This window comes from Artemia franciscana, chromosome 17, assembly GCF_032884065.1.
Source record: "Artemia franciscana chromosome 17, ASM3288406v1, whole genome shotgun sequence".
NCBI lineage: Eukaryota > Metazoa > Arthropoda > Branchiopoda > Anostraca > Artemiidae > Artemia > Artemia franciscana.
The window spans coordinates 24,944,520-24,960,619 of NC_088879.1; the positions used below are offsets into that span (position 1 = coordinate 24,944,520).

General features: G+C 36.0%; 1 protein-coding gene across 3 annotated transcripts in view; it reads left to right on the plus strand.

The window, feature by feature from the left end:
* The window catches only part of LOC136038049 (lachesin-like), a 114,175-nt gene that overhangs the window by 45,490 nt on the left and 52,585 nt on the right, over positions 1-16,100 (plus strand). For all 3 annotated transcript variants that reach the window (XM_065720998.1, XM_065721000.1, XM_065720999.1), the window contains exon 5: positions 4,799-4,927. In XM_065720998.1, the coding sequence (XP_065577070.1) occupies positions 4,799-4,927 (129 nt within the window). The remainder of the gene's footprint in view (positions 1-4,798; positions 4,928-16,100) is intronic.

The window sequence follows — 16,100 nt, forward strand, 5'->3', positions numbered from 1 at the left end:
AACTTTACAAAAGGTACTGGGATTGCGATTTGGAGGGATAAGGCCGCGTGGAATCCAAAAAGGCCTGACTACTGCTAGTTGCCTGTCGGTCCCTTTTGACTCTTAAAAAGGGAACTAGAACTTTCAATTTCCAATAAAATGAGACTCCACTCAAGTTTATACGGCCACCCCTTCCTCAAAAACCTTATTTCCCTCCGGGGCATAGCTTACAACACTTGCCCCAGGATCTGGAGGGGGGGTTGACCTAATGTTATATTTGGTAGTTAAATGAAACAAAAAACAAACAGAAATTGTAAGAAATAACCGAGTCAACTAAAAAACGAGCAGAAATTAACATGAACAGTGCTAACACTCCCCATGCTTCCTGAAGACCAGAATATAATTTGCACTTTACTGGAAAAAAAAACAAAAAACAAAAATGGAAGTTTAATATCTATATGCTTATATTTATTCCTTAAAGTATTAATAATTTTTATTTATCAAAGTTACAAAGGTGATTACATTTAAAATGTATTTTATTTTAAGAAAAGTGCAAATTACGTTCTGGTCTTCAAAAGGCATGGAGGGGAGGGGGTATCAGCCTTACTCATGTTAATTTCTGCTTGTTTTGAGTTTGACTTGGTCATTTATTGTAATTTCTGTTTGTTTTGGGTTTAATTTATTTATTGATGATGATTTCGGATAGTTTTTAAGCTTGAAAGATTATTTGACTTCATTTCGGCTCATTTTTGTTTAATACAGCTCTGAAGTTTTCTTTAAAAAATTTATCTTCTGGAAATTTCTTTCAAATTAATACTTGAAAAAATAAGAATTATTTTTGGTCATCTTTTCTCATTGGTTTTGCGTCATTTAATTGCATCACCACATTCACCAAATAAAAAATAAAACGGTAAAATAGCACCGCTATTTAACCGACTCAAATTTTTTACTGACTTGCTGAAAACATTTATGGGGTGTGCCCCTTCCACCACACGTGGTGCCCCTATCTGTTAGAACTCTTTTTTATATTAGCCGAATCACTGACTTTTGAACTTCTAACTCAATCTTGGAAAAATCAACCTCATTTAACTCACATTAATATTCCATTAGATTTCTGTGAATAGTCCATATTTGATAAAAAAAAGAAAAAAAGTATGAATCTAAACCTGATTAGTCAAGGATGACTGATTTTCTCGTGGGTCCGAAAATACTTCAAAGAGACCTTTCTGTGCCCCATTGGCCTGGAACTTAAATCCTGAAGTATTTTAAAATAATATAAATAAAAACTATTACACGATGGTTACCTAATGAATAGAGAAAAATGTATTGAAGTTGAACTTTTATCACTTATAAAAAATTGTTCTTCAATTATTTAGGGTTGTTCAATTATTAGGGTTAGGTGATAAATTAATCAGGGTTGCTATGGAAGTTAACTTGCCTCAAGAATGGTTGAGCGGAATTATGAGGCTTGAATTGAATTGAGTTGATGTATGTTGGGTTGATTTGTGTCAGGGCTGAGCGAAATGGAATTAAGTTGAATGGGGTTGAGTCTAATAGGGTCAGTTTAATTGAGAAAAACATTATATCAATTTTTATTAAAAAAAAATGAGGGTTGAGTAGAATGGAATTGAACTCAACAGGGTTCAGGTGAATGTGGTCGGAACAAAGGAGTTTGAATTAGAGGATATTGAATTAAATGGTAATTGAGCTAAATATAGGGCTGAGTAGAAATAGAGTTGCGATGCATCAGTGCTGATTTGAATCCATTTGAATCTTTTTCATTTGATCAAAAATTAGAACTGTAAATTGACGGGCGACATATGTCTGGTCTTTAAAACAGACCTTTGTATCAACAGTATCAGACCTTCGTACCAGACCTTTAAAACAGTGATTTGTATGATATGTATAACTATCTTGCTGTTGTAATCAGGCTACCTCATGGGACCATAACACGTTTCGTTATTCCAGTCCGTCGAAGCGTCAGACAGGGTGCCCTTACCTCTCTGGTTGCCTTTAATAACTGTATCCTGAACGCTCAATCCAGCGCAGTTCCTTCTTGTATTTTAAAAGGGATTGATGTGTCACTTATCGCTTATGCAGATGATATTTTTAACCCCAGTCGAACAGTATAGTTGTTCGAAAGAAATTTTGCTATTTTAAGTAAAGAATTTGCTAAGATTAACCTTACATTCAATAGAGAAAAATCGGACGTGGTTCTGTTCAACTAGGTTGAAACTCGAGCAGGATTTACTATTAATCTCGACGGCACGCCAGTTTCCCCAAAATCACAAATTAAATATTTAGGGCTTGCTATCGGTGACACTCTTAAAGCAACTAGAAGGCTCTTGGTAGCAAACAAACTTCGACTCAACCGCAAACTGCTAGCGAAACTTTACAATGTTTCCGCACTCCCGAATTTCCTATACCTTGGACCTTTTTGGCGTACGTTTGCGATAACCGAGCCGAAGGAGCTTCGGCGAATCTCTTTCCGGTATGCCAAATACCTCCTTGCCCTTCCACCATGGTCAAGCAACTCCTGGGTCATTAAAAGATAAGGCATAATAGACCCGAATGCTTCTATCAGAAAAAGCATAGAAGCTTATAATAGTAGAATTGGTCGGCACCCATGGAGCGCTATTTTAATTCAACGAATGTTCTGCTTTTGTTTGTTTTAAGTGTTTTTAACTAAGGTGAAGTGTTGTAAAGTTTTTTGTTTAGTTTTTTAGGTCATTTTCTTTTTCTTTTTCCTCTTTTTTTTATTCACATTATACTCCGTTTTTCATGTGTATTATAACGGGTTATAAATAAATTCAATTCAATTCAATTTAGAAAACAGTCTTTTAAGGAAAGGTTTGTAGAAAATCTGTGAGAATTGTTCAGATTTGACAATCAAAATGTACGGCTTCGATCTTTCTATAGTTTTTTCTGAAGCCAGTTTTAGTGTCTAAAATGGTCAAATACTTCGAATGAAAAAGATTCATATAAAAAGTGGTCCCAAAGTCTATATTTTAGTCCTTTGAACCTGAGGCAATTTTATTTTCTTAAAAAAATTTATGGGAACGACCCTTCCTTAAAGACGGTCTCAAAATAAGTACTATTCTTGAATACAAATTTGTTTTCCATTTTCTAACATCCAATGAATGTTGAAAGTTTTATGCACCAGGTATAAAAGCCAACGTTTCTTACTTGGGCATCCAAAAAAGTCTATGTTTTTACTTCTAAAATTGCTTATTACGCTTGTTACCAACTGATTACCACATATAACGATTTACTAATTATTACGAACTAAAGCCCTTCATCCCTAAAGAAGAATACGCTTTACTTTTCTTGCCTGCAACTCACTTTTCGCGGTTGATTGATTTTCGCGATTGACTCACCACTAGTGCCTGGGCTGTAATGCTCTACAATCTAAAATTTTTGCTTAACATATTATTAACTGTGAGTATTCTCCAAATTTTAATTGAACACCGACACATTAGTTTGGAAGGTAGGTGACACCAAGAAGTGATGGATGCCTCTGAAAATCCATCCGTTTTGTTCCCTTGGCCAAAGACTACTTCCCTCATATATGTCAAGTGGATCAGACTTCGAAAAGAGAAGAGAAGCCTCTTACAATCATTATTCTCATGTCCCGTAGCCAGTAAGCTTCCTCACATATTTCACGTAAATAATAATTATAATTAATAGTTTATTTATTACCCACTTGTTTTAACAATTTAAGTGGAGTAAAGAACACTAAAGGAAAGAAAAACAATACAAAACAGACAATACAATCAATACAATTTAATCAAAGTGTGGTAGGGACCCAAACGTTGACAAGCACCAGTACCTAATCTAGCAAAAAGTTTTTTTTTATAAACAAAGATAATATCAGTGGCAAATAACTTTCTAAGGATCTTCCGAAAAAATTTGCTGTCATCATCATCATCATTCATTTTATATTGAATATAATACAAACAAAAACAGAAAGGAGGGGGAAAACAGGTCCCCAGAAGTAAGCTTGTGAAGGAATCCAATAAACTTTTTTAAAACTACAAAGCGACAACGCATACGAGAGGGAAGTTATCTTTTAGGGTCCATGGGCTAATTTTGTGTATGAAATTACACAGATTTGAAATCTTTGATCTTTATGAATAAAATAATTTTGCAAAATTCCTACTTTTTCAATTAAAAGACGAAGTAGAAGGGAGAAGGAAAAAATAGTAAAAGCTAGGTATCTCCCAAAAATTTTACAATTGTTTACATTGGAAATTCTTTCGTGTTTATCTTGAAAAAAGTAGCAATAGGCCGTCCATTCTGGCAAAAAGTCGGTATTGCATGGGCCGAGAAGGAGTGTTTGAGGATCTAAGGTTCCACTTTGTGCTCCCATCCATGTGGGTTGAATATCGTTGGGTGATTCCACGTCAAATGAGATGTAAACCTGCCTATCTTTCTAGTAAAAAGTTGCTTGTAAATAGGGGAGGTGTTAAAGGGGTTATGAATTTTATTTTTGTCTCTAGTTATACAGATTGACGATATTTGTTTTTTTTTTTACTTAAAGTGATGTAACATACCCATCTGTCAGCTGAAGAGCAGGAGGTGGTAGGATGCATGGGTTCACTTTGTTCCTCCGGTCAAACGGCTTTGGTGCCATTTTTTTTTTTACACTCGTGGTGCAAAACATAGAGACTTGTTGGTGACTAGATTGATAGACCACAATGTCTATCCAATGGCAGTTTCTTTTTCAAAACGTTTTTATTTACTTTGCTTATGGCAGGACTGTATGCACATTTCAACACATGTAGCCTACTAGTATGAATAGGATGAATAATTATTTTAGCCTATGAAGCTGATGGTTATACTCTGGAAATTGTCAAAATAAGCCGACTGGACATGGGCATTTATGTTTGTATTGCAAGTAATGGAATACCGCCAGCCATATCAAAGAGGATCCAAGTCAGTGTAGATTGTAAGTTTAACTTTCCTTTTGAATAGTTTTAGTATCTCTTTATATGTGCAATATGTTTCACTCTTATTCGGTATAACAGATATGGTGTCACTGTTTTTGTAGAGTGGGCCTATATTAAAATTATTTGTCGAAATTTGATATTCAAATTATGAATAACTTTTCATTCTACGTTTTAACCTCTTCAAGGTTCGTCCCATACAGTCATTGTAGGGGAACATCCTGAATTATGCTTTGACAGAATAATTGCCATATATAAGAATATATCGTACTGGTAAATTATTTTTTATTTTTCAATAATTTGATATTCAAATTATGAATAACTTTTCATTCTACGTTTTGACCTCTTCAAGGTTCGTCCCATACAGTCATTGTAGGGGAACATCCTGAATTAGGCTTTGACAGAATAATTGCCATATATAAGAATATATCGGTGATATAAGAATAATCTCCAGGGGCAATACTACTTTTGCGAGTTCAGTTTAAAACCTATAGAATTTTTTAGTAAATGACTCCTGAAACACAGGGGTCATTTAATTAAAATAATAAGCTGTTTTAAAAGTTGATACAGCTTTAGAATGAGGATCAAGGTATTGAGGAGGGGTTAATCCCCCTCATATACGTAATAATATATGTTCGTTTTAAGTTTTAATGTTGATCCTTTCTTTCAGCTGAAATAATTTTTTTTTACTGAAATTCTAATCGTTTTTAAAATAATGCTGGGAAATCCGGCTCCCCTCCATGGAAAATTCCTTTAACTCATAAGAAATTCCTCCATTGAAAGATCCTCCGATGAACCCCCTCTACTCCAAACCCCTCTCCCCACCTATACGTAAACAATGGACACAGTTCGTAGCTTACAGCCTTTTCTCACAGGACTGTGGGCGGGGGTGGAGGTCAAGTCATCTTTAAAGACATAATAATTAGATCTTCCAACTATGCTGAACGAAATTGCTTGCTCAAAATTATGATTGGTCAACTTTTGGGGAAAAGGAGTGGGAGAGGAGTATCTGCCCTCCATTATTTCTGGTCACTTAAAAAGGGTACTATAACTTTTGATTTCCGATCACATGAGCCTTCTTCAGATCTTCTAGGATCACAGGTTTGATATGATCACCCCTGGGAGAAAAAAAAACAAAACAGAAAAACAAAAAATAAACAAACAAATTAAGACTCATCCGTGATCATTCTTCTGGTAAAAAATACAAAATTCTAAATTTTTGTGTATAACAGCTTGCCACACATTTTCAAAAATCGGGCAAAGATTCTCAAGCTCGTAGCTTTTGAATTGACGGGTAACATTGAACTTGGTAATTTTTACATATTTCGAATAAGCATCAAATTCAATTCTTTCGATGTATCTACATTTCTAAAGACTCAGTTTCTTAAAGTTTCGGTTACTATTGATCCACATTGCTCGTTACTTACAGTTCTTTATAACAAACTGTTTGAAAGTTTGACTTTTGGAATTTACAGTGTGTACTATACTTAACATGAGGAGTTTCTCTAGCCATTTATGAGCATAACGCGACTATAATTCTTACTTCACATTAAATTACTTCTCGTATAATTGTAGAGCCAGTCTCTTCAATTATTTATTTTTATTTTTCATTACCCTAGTTTTGATTTCATATCATTAAGAAGCGTACTGGGAACAAGCAGAAGAAGGAAAGGAGCCGCAAGCAACGTAGCGTAACTACTGGTATTAAGTTACTCGTAAATTGCGGGGAATAGTTGAAGAGGTCCTTACACTTCCCTTGTTCCTTGGTTCCTTCATTTAGTTCGCATTTAGCTTACCATCAGTTCGCATATTAACTTCATTCAGTTCGCATATTAACTCTGTAGCTGTTAGGAATCAATAACGAGTTCGTGATCAAATCACCCTCTGAAGTCCCCTGTATTCCAAGTCCCCTGCGTCGGCTTATTCTATCCTTACCGCCAAAGTCAACCATTGCCTTGATTAGCTAAAATGGCTTGCTCACCTCAATAGTCCAGCAACGTCTCTAAATAGTTCTTTGGTATCAGATAGTAAGGCTATCAATCGCAAATCCTAGTCCGCCGTCGTTCTTAATATCCGCCTCCAGAACTAAGAGACCGTAAAGTCCGATCCGGTAAGGAAAAGATGGGTTGTTGTCACGCGGGATAAAGTTTCCGCCAATTTTCTCGCCGCATCTGCTTTTGCAAACTATCCAAATATTCTTGCTAAATAGTTCGATCACAAACCTCTCGGAGTCATTGGGTAACTTTCCGATAGTGTCTCTAGCAGTATAATCATCTCTGCTATTCCTGGTCTTGTTGAGGCCGCCCAGGTCAGCTCTTCTTATACATTCAATTTAGAGTTCCTTGATTCCACTGCACTAAAATCTGCCATCGCTACAGGTCTGCGCTTGTGTTACGAGTCTTTTAAAATATTAGATTACAAGGAACTGCCCAGATGGCTTCTTAGATGTCAAATTACCCATCATTCGCTAGCTCACTGCCTATGTGCCCCGAATGAGATGAAAATCTCTAAATGTTCTGGATGCCATTCCAATACTAAAGACAATCCTTGCTTAGAGACCCCGAAATGTACCAACTGCGGTGAAGCTCATTTTTCCTATAGTATAAATTGCCCAGTGACCAAATGTGATCTGAACTCTGCTCCAAAATGAACCAAGTTTTTTGGTTCAAATTTTAAGTTTTGCTTCGCTCAATATTAATGGCACAAAAGACAAAGACTTGTTAGTTCATAAATTATTAGTCAATGACATAGTGTTCTTGCAGGAACATCTTTTGACCAAATCAAACGTTTCTAGCCTAAGGTGATCTTCTGTACACCATTTTTTTTGTAAGAGGCCAAGAAAACTAGAGGCCACCTTTCCGGTTGTCTAGCAATTTTCTTCCATTCCCCATCAATGCCCATCCATGCCCCATCTTAGAGATTCAATGTGACAGTACTGCCTATATAAACGTTTACTTCCTTGCTATTGACGTTCTATAGCATCGCTCACATCTTTCGCTAGATATTGTTCCAGTTTAAAGTTTCTACCCAAAAGTTAGCGTTTAAAAGACCTAAATTTAGTTTTAGCTGGTGACCTTAACTGTGACATTATCAGTACCTCCGATAGGTCAACCCTCATGCTAGAATCAGTTCCTTGCAGATATCACGTCGCAGATAAGAGCCTCCCATTCACGTATATCATAACAGAGGCTGTTCAAAATCAAACCTGGATCACGTGATCACTTATTATCGTTGATCATTTCAACGATAATATCGTTGAAATGATAATATCGTTGATTATTATCGTGATCGCTTATTATCATCGATTGTCAGGGTGGACGAAGAGAAGATTGATAACGATCACTTTATTCTCAGCTGTGATTTGTCCTGGGAGCTCTCTGGCCAAACACTTTCGGCTCAGCCAAAGTGGCATAGGAAACTGAGTTGGGATTGTGCTAATGTCCCCCTATATCTTGCTACACTAACTGCTTTATTATCGACCATAAAAGTGCCATATCATCTGCTGCAAACTTCGGTTTCCTCGCCTTCAATAAGAGTTGACCTATATTTCTATCATTATCAAATTGTCCATTGCCTTAAATCAGCTTCCGAAGCTGCAATACCTGTGGATAAAGTTAGGATTAGCACTAGGAAGCCTAATTGGAACGTTGATCCTGAAGTAAGACGCGCTAAGCAAATAGCCGAATCTTGGCTGCGTATGTGGATATCATGTTACCGGCCAACGTCTGTAGCTGTGTTCTCTGTGAAACAAAAGTGTAAACTTGAATATAAGGCCAGTTTGAAGAGAGCACGCTTGAATGCATGGCCAGGCCCCACAGATAAGGCATCATGGAATAAGTTATTAATAGTGAGAAATGTTCCCCATCTACCCTATCTTGTCTCCAGCTAGCTAATTTTGTTTATCATTATAAGTGCGTGTTCAGTGTATTTAATAGTTTTCTTCAGTTTTTTATTATAAGCTGCTTAAGCCGATATTACCATACCATCTCCTGCAGGCTCATGTCCAGCTTGTAGCAATATCTGACATTCGCCAAGCTTTAAGATAAATTAAGCTTTCAACTAGCCTTGATGGTGACGGGCTTTCTTACCGATTTTTTGCTTATGATTGCCATGCTCTATTTAACCATCTACAAATACTTTTCCAGTCTTGCCTAGCACAGTCGCTTGTTCCTGATAGTTTCCTTTGTGGCCCTGTAACGTCTATTCAAAAGCGAGACAAGAACCCCATGTCATGTGCAAATTATCTCCCCATCACAGTATCGTGTTTCTTAAGTAAGTTGCGTGAACATTTATTACTACCAGAAGTTGAGTTGAAATGTGATTTTACACCTTTTCAGTTTGGTTTCGGAAAAGTTTCGGTTACTCCCCTGCACATCATGTTTTAAGCCGGCTCACGAAAGATGCAGTAAAATTGAAAATATCATTATACTGTCTTACTGTTGACATTTCTGGGGCTTTCGACAATATTGTGCACTCTCAGGCTCTATTTTTCCTTCCATCTTCAGGTGTTAATCCCTCTGTACTATGTTTATTGTCTTCTTGGTATTCAAAGTCTGAAATTCAAGTTACCTGGAATGGCCAAATATCTGACCCGGTAAAAATTAATAAGGGAGTTCGGTAAGGTGCCATGCTGTCTCCTAGTATATTTAAATGTGCGCTTGCATCATACATGCTTTCCCCTTAAAAGTTCTGTTTTCTACGGTAATATTGGTTTGTCTTATGTTACATTTGCAGATGACGTTCTACTTGTTGCCTGGACTTTTCTGGACTGTTTCGTATGAAAGATCGCCAGACCCTACGTTTGGCTTATTTCAGATATTGCAAATCCCTCCTCTGGTATCCTAGGTGGCACCGAAACAAAAAAAAAAATCATTTCTCGATTTGGTTTAATAGACATGCCTTCTCGGATTCGGTCTTCCAGTGACGATTTATGTAAAAAGGCTATAAACTTTATTCATGTTTACGACCCTCTGTAGCCTTTTTTCCATATTGATACTGGTTAATTAATTCATGCTGTCTTTGTTAGTTTGAATTTTTTTGTGTTTATCGTTTTTGTTTTTGTTTATTTATAATACTCCGTATTTTGTGTTTTTATACTTTTACGGGTAATAAAGTTCATTCATTCATTCATTCTTATTAAATACTTAGCAGAAATATATTATTCTAAATTAGGCGAGCTAGAGATGAAATTCCTCTCCACCTTGATCCGAAGGATGTCTCATAAAAGAACCCCTTCCTCCTATCTCTATAAAAGATTCTCCGAACCCCACAAAAGCTTCAATTCCACCTTACCCCAATAGCCGCTATATTGTATTGCAATACTGAATAATCGTTAATATTACCGCATAAATGATTTTTTTTTATAGCCCTTAATTTTGCATGGACTGAGTTTCAAACAGTTTGTGGTGACGAACTGCAAGCAAGGAGTGACTCAGCTTAATAGTAATCAAAACTCTGAAATATGGATTTTTATATCAATAGGTCAAACAGTTCGTGGTAACGAACTGTAAGTAAGGAGCGATGCGGCTTAATAGTAACTGCAGCTATAAGAAACAGAGTCTTGATAACAATAGAAGCATCAGAAGATGATGCCTTGATGCTTTTTTTTATGCTTATTCGAGACATATAAAATTCATCAAATTTAATGGTTCCCGTTAAAAGCTGCGAGTCCGAGAAAAGTTGCGCAATTTTTTATAAGGGGGAAACACTCCAAAACATCAAGTAATCTCGATGAAAATAAAAGCTTCACATTCAGCATACTATAGAACCCTATAGTTGAGGTTTCAATGTCCTAGTAGAAAAATGTGAAATATTACATTCTTTTGCCAGAAGAAAGATCACGGATGCGTGTTTATTTATTCATTTTTTCCCCAGGGGTAATCGTATCGAACCAGTGATCATAGAAGATCGAGAGTTGGCTCATTCGATTGGAAATCAGAAGCCCTAGGGATATTTTTAAGTGATCAGCAGTGTAAGCCTAAAAAACCTTAAAGCTTAAAAAAAGAAGTCTTAATTTCTACTTTTCTAGTTTAAGGCTTTTCTTATGTGATTTCCAGTTTCTGTTGAGTGTGCCCTCATCTAAACTAATCACCACAAAAGCGAAATGTTTACTTTATTACATTCAAGAAGTCGGTGCTCATTGTATCTTTGGTGTCACTTCCAGTTAAATTGTCCACACCCCCCCCTCTTTTCCCTACACTCATCAGTTGGCGCTACCTAACATTTTGAATTCTTTGGAGTTTATGTTCTTTTTCGTACTTATTTCTCTCCAAAATCTGACTCATAGTACCAGTGTAATGAGAAAAGGTAACAACAAAATCAGCAAATTTCGAATATAGCCAAGAGTGATATTCTGGCATTATTAGAAAATTGGCATACGGTTAAACTAGAAACAAACATGTTTTTTCAATAGACAGAAATATACTGAATACCAGTTAAGAGGATTTTTTTGTCGCATTGTTCAGTCCTGAACAATTAAACTGTTACTTCGATTAGAAATGAGTTTTCAGATTCTCTTGATGACAAAGGCCCCTTTAACACCGACTACCTACATAGTATTGCTAATATTAATCACTTACATTAGGAATTAGGCAATTGCATCCTTTACATATACGGAAGAACCCTAATTAGCGCTTCGATTATATTTTCGTCAAAGTTCTTTCTTCTCCGATCAGAAGTGAAAGAAGTTTGATGATAACCATAGATTAGGGAAATAAGAACTCACCTTTCCGAAGAGTTGGTGAGTTTTCGATTTTTACAGAATTCTGTACTTTTATAAATATATAAATTTATAAGTCGTATTTTCTTACTTAAGTTGTATGCTCGACCTATGTATTCTCTATGTGTTTATTTTTTTTCATGACTCTTTCGATCTCTCACCTCTTTATCTACAGTGTCATGAAATGATGAAATTTTCGACCTCCAGTGGTTTTTCAACTTTAGAGACCAAAACTATCCCTCCAATGGAAACTCTGGAATTCATCCCCTTTATTATGCAAAGCTATTAAGAGATAAAAATTGTCTTAACGTTGCCGTAAAAAAGTAATACGTGAGAAACACTTACTCTTATTTGATCTTCTTGAGCGCTCTTTTCAATAGTAATTTATTCATAGCCTCTAATACGGTTTTTCATTTTAACCAACCATACCATGAAATTTCAGTAGCCATATTGCCCAAATAATACATTCTATTTTTATCATTTAATGTATGACTGGAACGCATACTCCTTAAAATACAGGGCTTCCACTTTTCGGTTTCAATTTTCCCTTTTTATATATTGATTTTCTCTAAAATTCCTTGTCTTTAGATCTGATTTCTCCCTATTTTTCTCCCTAGAAAAAAGAGATATTTTGCCTTAGATTTCCATACAATCTTAAAACGTTACGTAGAATCAAAGTGTTATTTTTTACTTCAGATAATGATATACATAAAATCTTTTACACTATCGAGAACCAACAAAAAAAGTTCAAGTGTCATCTCCAGCGTTTGCTTTCGTCTTGAAGCCAACAACAGCTTTCGGTATGCTGACAGTTGATGGAGTTTCATCTTTGTTTTCCAACCAGTAGTTGACTCGAATAAGTGAGACTAGTATGACGTTCCCGAAACTATTTCGGATGTCTGTTTTGATTAGTTTCAGGCGACTAAACGAACGCTCAGCAGGTACATTACTAAAGGGTAACGAAAATATCAGTGATATGCACTTCCAAAATTATGGGTACTTGATTTCACCACTGCGAGTCTTCAGACTAAGTATTTTCATCCAGTACTGCTCAACTGACAGGTCTTCAACTTGAGCATCTCCCAAATGAAGCTGAGTGATATCGGTCATTGCCTGAGATCTCCATTCTTCGTCCGTTTTTTGGACGCAACACTTTTCTGTTACAGCAAGAAATCTCGCAAATAGTGGCCCTAGAGATTTTAGCTTCAAATTTATGGCATTCCTTGGTTCAATCAATCCCAAAATGTCTAAAATTTCGTCTTCAAACTTGAAACGGTTTTGAATGTGCTTGATTAGGGCTATATAATAGTTTCGACAAGACTGGTAAAAGAGATCAATATTAATATTTGGCTCTTGATCATCTACGAGTTCTTACATTGAATCGGGTACAGCTATTCCCACATATGTCTGGTTTAAAGACAGGTACTCACTTGAAAGGTAAGGATTTAGTTCGGTAAAGAAACCAAGACTGCAAATATAGTCTAGTTCCATGAAGGTTAGACGCAACATTATTCACAAGTTTGCTGACACCTACCTTTAGGGAATGAAGAAGTGGAAGCTCAGATTGGAAAACTGTGTTGAAATCATTAGAGAGACCAATAGAGTTGTCCATAAATTCAACTATGTCAACTTGCTTTGTAATGCTGACTAGTTAAGGTCATTGGTTATAGTTGGGTCGTCAAACGTGGTTTTTATGAAATAATGAGTAAGAGCAACCCGCTGCTCAATAAGCCTCTTTGTGCAGACCTGAAGGACAACCAAGGGGTCTGGGGGTCTGTCCTGGTGCAAGAATTGGGAGTGCTTTGCATTCAAGGAACTTGTTAAATTCTGCATACTTGTCTCGCCTGTAAGGACTCCTGGAAAAGTGGGCATATATATTTCGTTCCAAGTCTTCTAGTGTCTTGGGAAGTGACAAGCATGCATAGGATGAACATAAGTGAATAAGATTGCACGAGTATTTCAGATTCAAGATATGAGGCACTATGGCTTTCATTAGCGTTGAAGCAGATCTATTAGCTCCACGCATGACTTTAGTAGTATCTGCATAAAATTCACCAATATTTTGCCAGGGAATCGAGTTTCGTTTCAATGACTTGTTTGATGCAGTTAGTCAGATGCTCAGCTGATCCATCACTACACTTAACCATGTCCAATACTTCAACATGAAGTTTTAGATCTTTCTCACTAAGAAATATTACAATGATGAATTTTTCAAATTTTTGTTTGAAAAAATCAAACGTTCACTGAAAATCCTTACTTTACCCCAGATTTACATGAAAATCCTTACTTCACTCCAGATTTCCCTTTGTCCCTATATTTAAAATAAGTGTCCCTAAAAGAAGGGATTTCTCCCTAAAATAGGGTAATCTCCCTAAAAGTGGAAGCCCTGTTAAAATATCTTGAGATGATGGTTGTGGTGTAAATTGATGTAGCGATTTTCTAGTTTTCGAATCCAAGGATATCTAAAGACAGTTTGGAGCTTGCTAATTGTGGTTCCGTAGGAAAATGAAAAAAAAAATGGTTATCTTCGTTAGTATCTTCCTTCATGTCAGGCAGTGGTTGGATTATTGCTAGTTTTAAGACCCGAAGACATATATACAAAAATGGGGCCCGGTATAAGCCTATTACCCCCACAAAAATCCCACCCACGAAACATTCCCCCCACAGTAAACCCCAGTTGAAAGTTTCCCGTGGAACACTCCCTCCCCTGGAAAATTTCTCCAGACAATTTTCCCTGTAAAATTATACTCAAATGTAAAATTGAGCAGCCAAAAGGAAATTAAGACAAATAAAAAGAACAAAGAAAAATGGATATCCGCTAATACGAAGGGGGCTACTGACAAGCTTTTGGCAGGGGGATGTCATATTCCTAAAAGACCGTATTTTAATACCCAAATTGTTGAAACCTCTATGAGCCTTCAGGTTAAAACAGGAAAGAGTATGGGGGACGGGGGTTAACAATTAATCTTTCATTTCCCTTTACTTAGACTAAGCCTGAATAATGGTGCTGTGGGGTGATACCTCACTTCTTATAATAGAAAAAATATTGTTGACATTTAGACAAATCGTAACTGATAACCAACTCCCATTCAAAATTATATTTTACTAATTCCGAGAGTAGCTACTGTTAATTTGAGTCAATCCAAATTTTTCAGCCATCTTTGAAAAATAAGATTGCCTTAAATTAGAGCTAGCTAAATCTCGATATTAGTAAAGTCTCATTGTTAATAGGCCTCAAGTATAATTCAGACGGTTCATGCATTCTTGCCGGTTAGTGATAGAAGTCTCATTGTTAATAGGCCTCAAGTATAATTCAGACGGTTCATGCATTCTTGCCGGTTAGTCTGGGACAATATCTATTTGCTAACTTATAAACTTTCTCGATCACTGAAGCTAGAAAATACTTCTGGGCTTGTCATGCTTCAACACAACCATCCATCCCTAATCATAAACTCCATAGTTTACAGATGAGGCTGTCCCAGAGCTCCAGTAGCCATTTCCAGTTAAGCCTGTTTAGTTTAAGCCATTTACAGGAGAGAGATTTCAACTGTGCCATGTATCTTAGCTATTAATTTAAAAAATATTAATAAAACATTGGTATCTTATATGTTACGTTTACTTCTGGGTGAGGTGTTGACCCAACTAGCCTTCTGCGTGAGAGTTTGTCAAATAATAATTTGGAAATTAGTAAAATAGTTTTAATCTGTTTAGGTCAAATTTTACCCCAAATTAAACCATAGGCAAACAAAATCACCCTATTTAGTATTCACCTGTTATTTTATCTCACCTTCCCCATAATTGGCACCGTAAGAACACTTGAAATCAAATGTGTTGAATACCCTTTTGAGGTGGTTACGATGACTTCTTCCCGTGATATCTAATTCCTGTCTTATGTTGAATATTGCAACTTTACTAATTTGTACTACCAATCATTCTAAATCCAACAATGTTAGGATTATACTTAAGATTACTGTGATTAATTTGAAGTGGGGATTCTTCCATTATTAGCTAAAGGCGACACTAGCTTGTATTTTCGATTGTCTCTTCGCCTGTCAAGAATGATGTTATTACAGCATTAGTCGAGGATTTAGGGGAAACAAAATGCCTTGATCCTGCCGCGTTAAAAGGCAATCCCCTAAGAGAGGTTGATGAATTACTTTTCAGAAATGTTGAAAAAGGGGAAATTTTGGGATTTCTACTTGACTAGAGACATGATATAATTTGATAAATTTGTTCTTAAGAGGATAAGATCAGTATATGTCTCACTAGAAATTAATCAGAAAAAAGTTTTATGAGAAAGAGGTCTTCCAACGAAAAGTAAAAAGCCATTTTAAACAGAAAATAGCAGAATAAGCCAGATAATAATTTTTATTAAACTTTATTATTTTGAACTTCTTATAAACTTTTAAACTGATAAACTTTTTATTTTGAACTAGAAATTGTTATCAATGAATAGT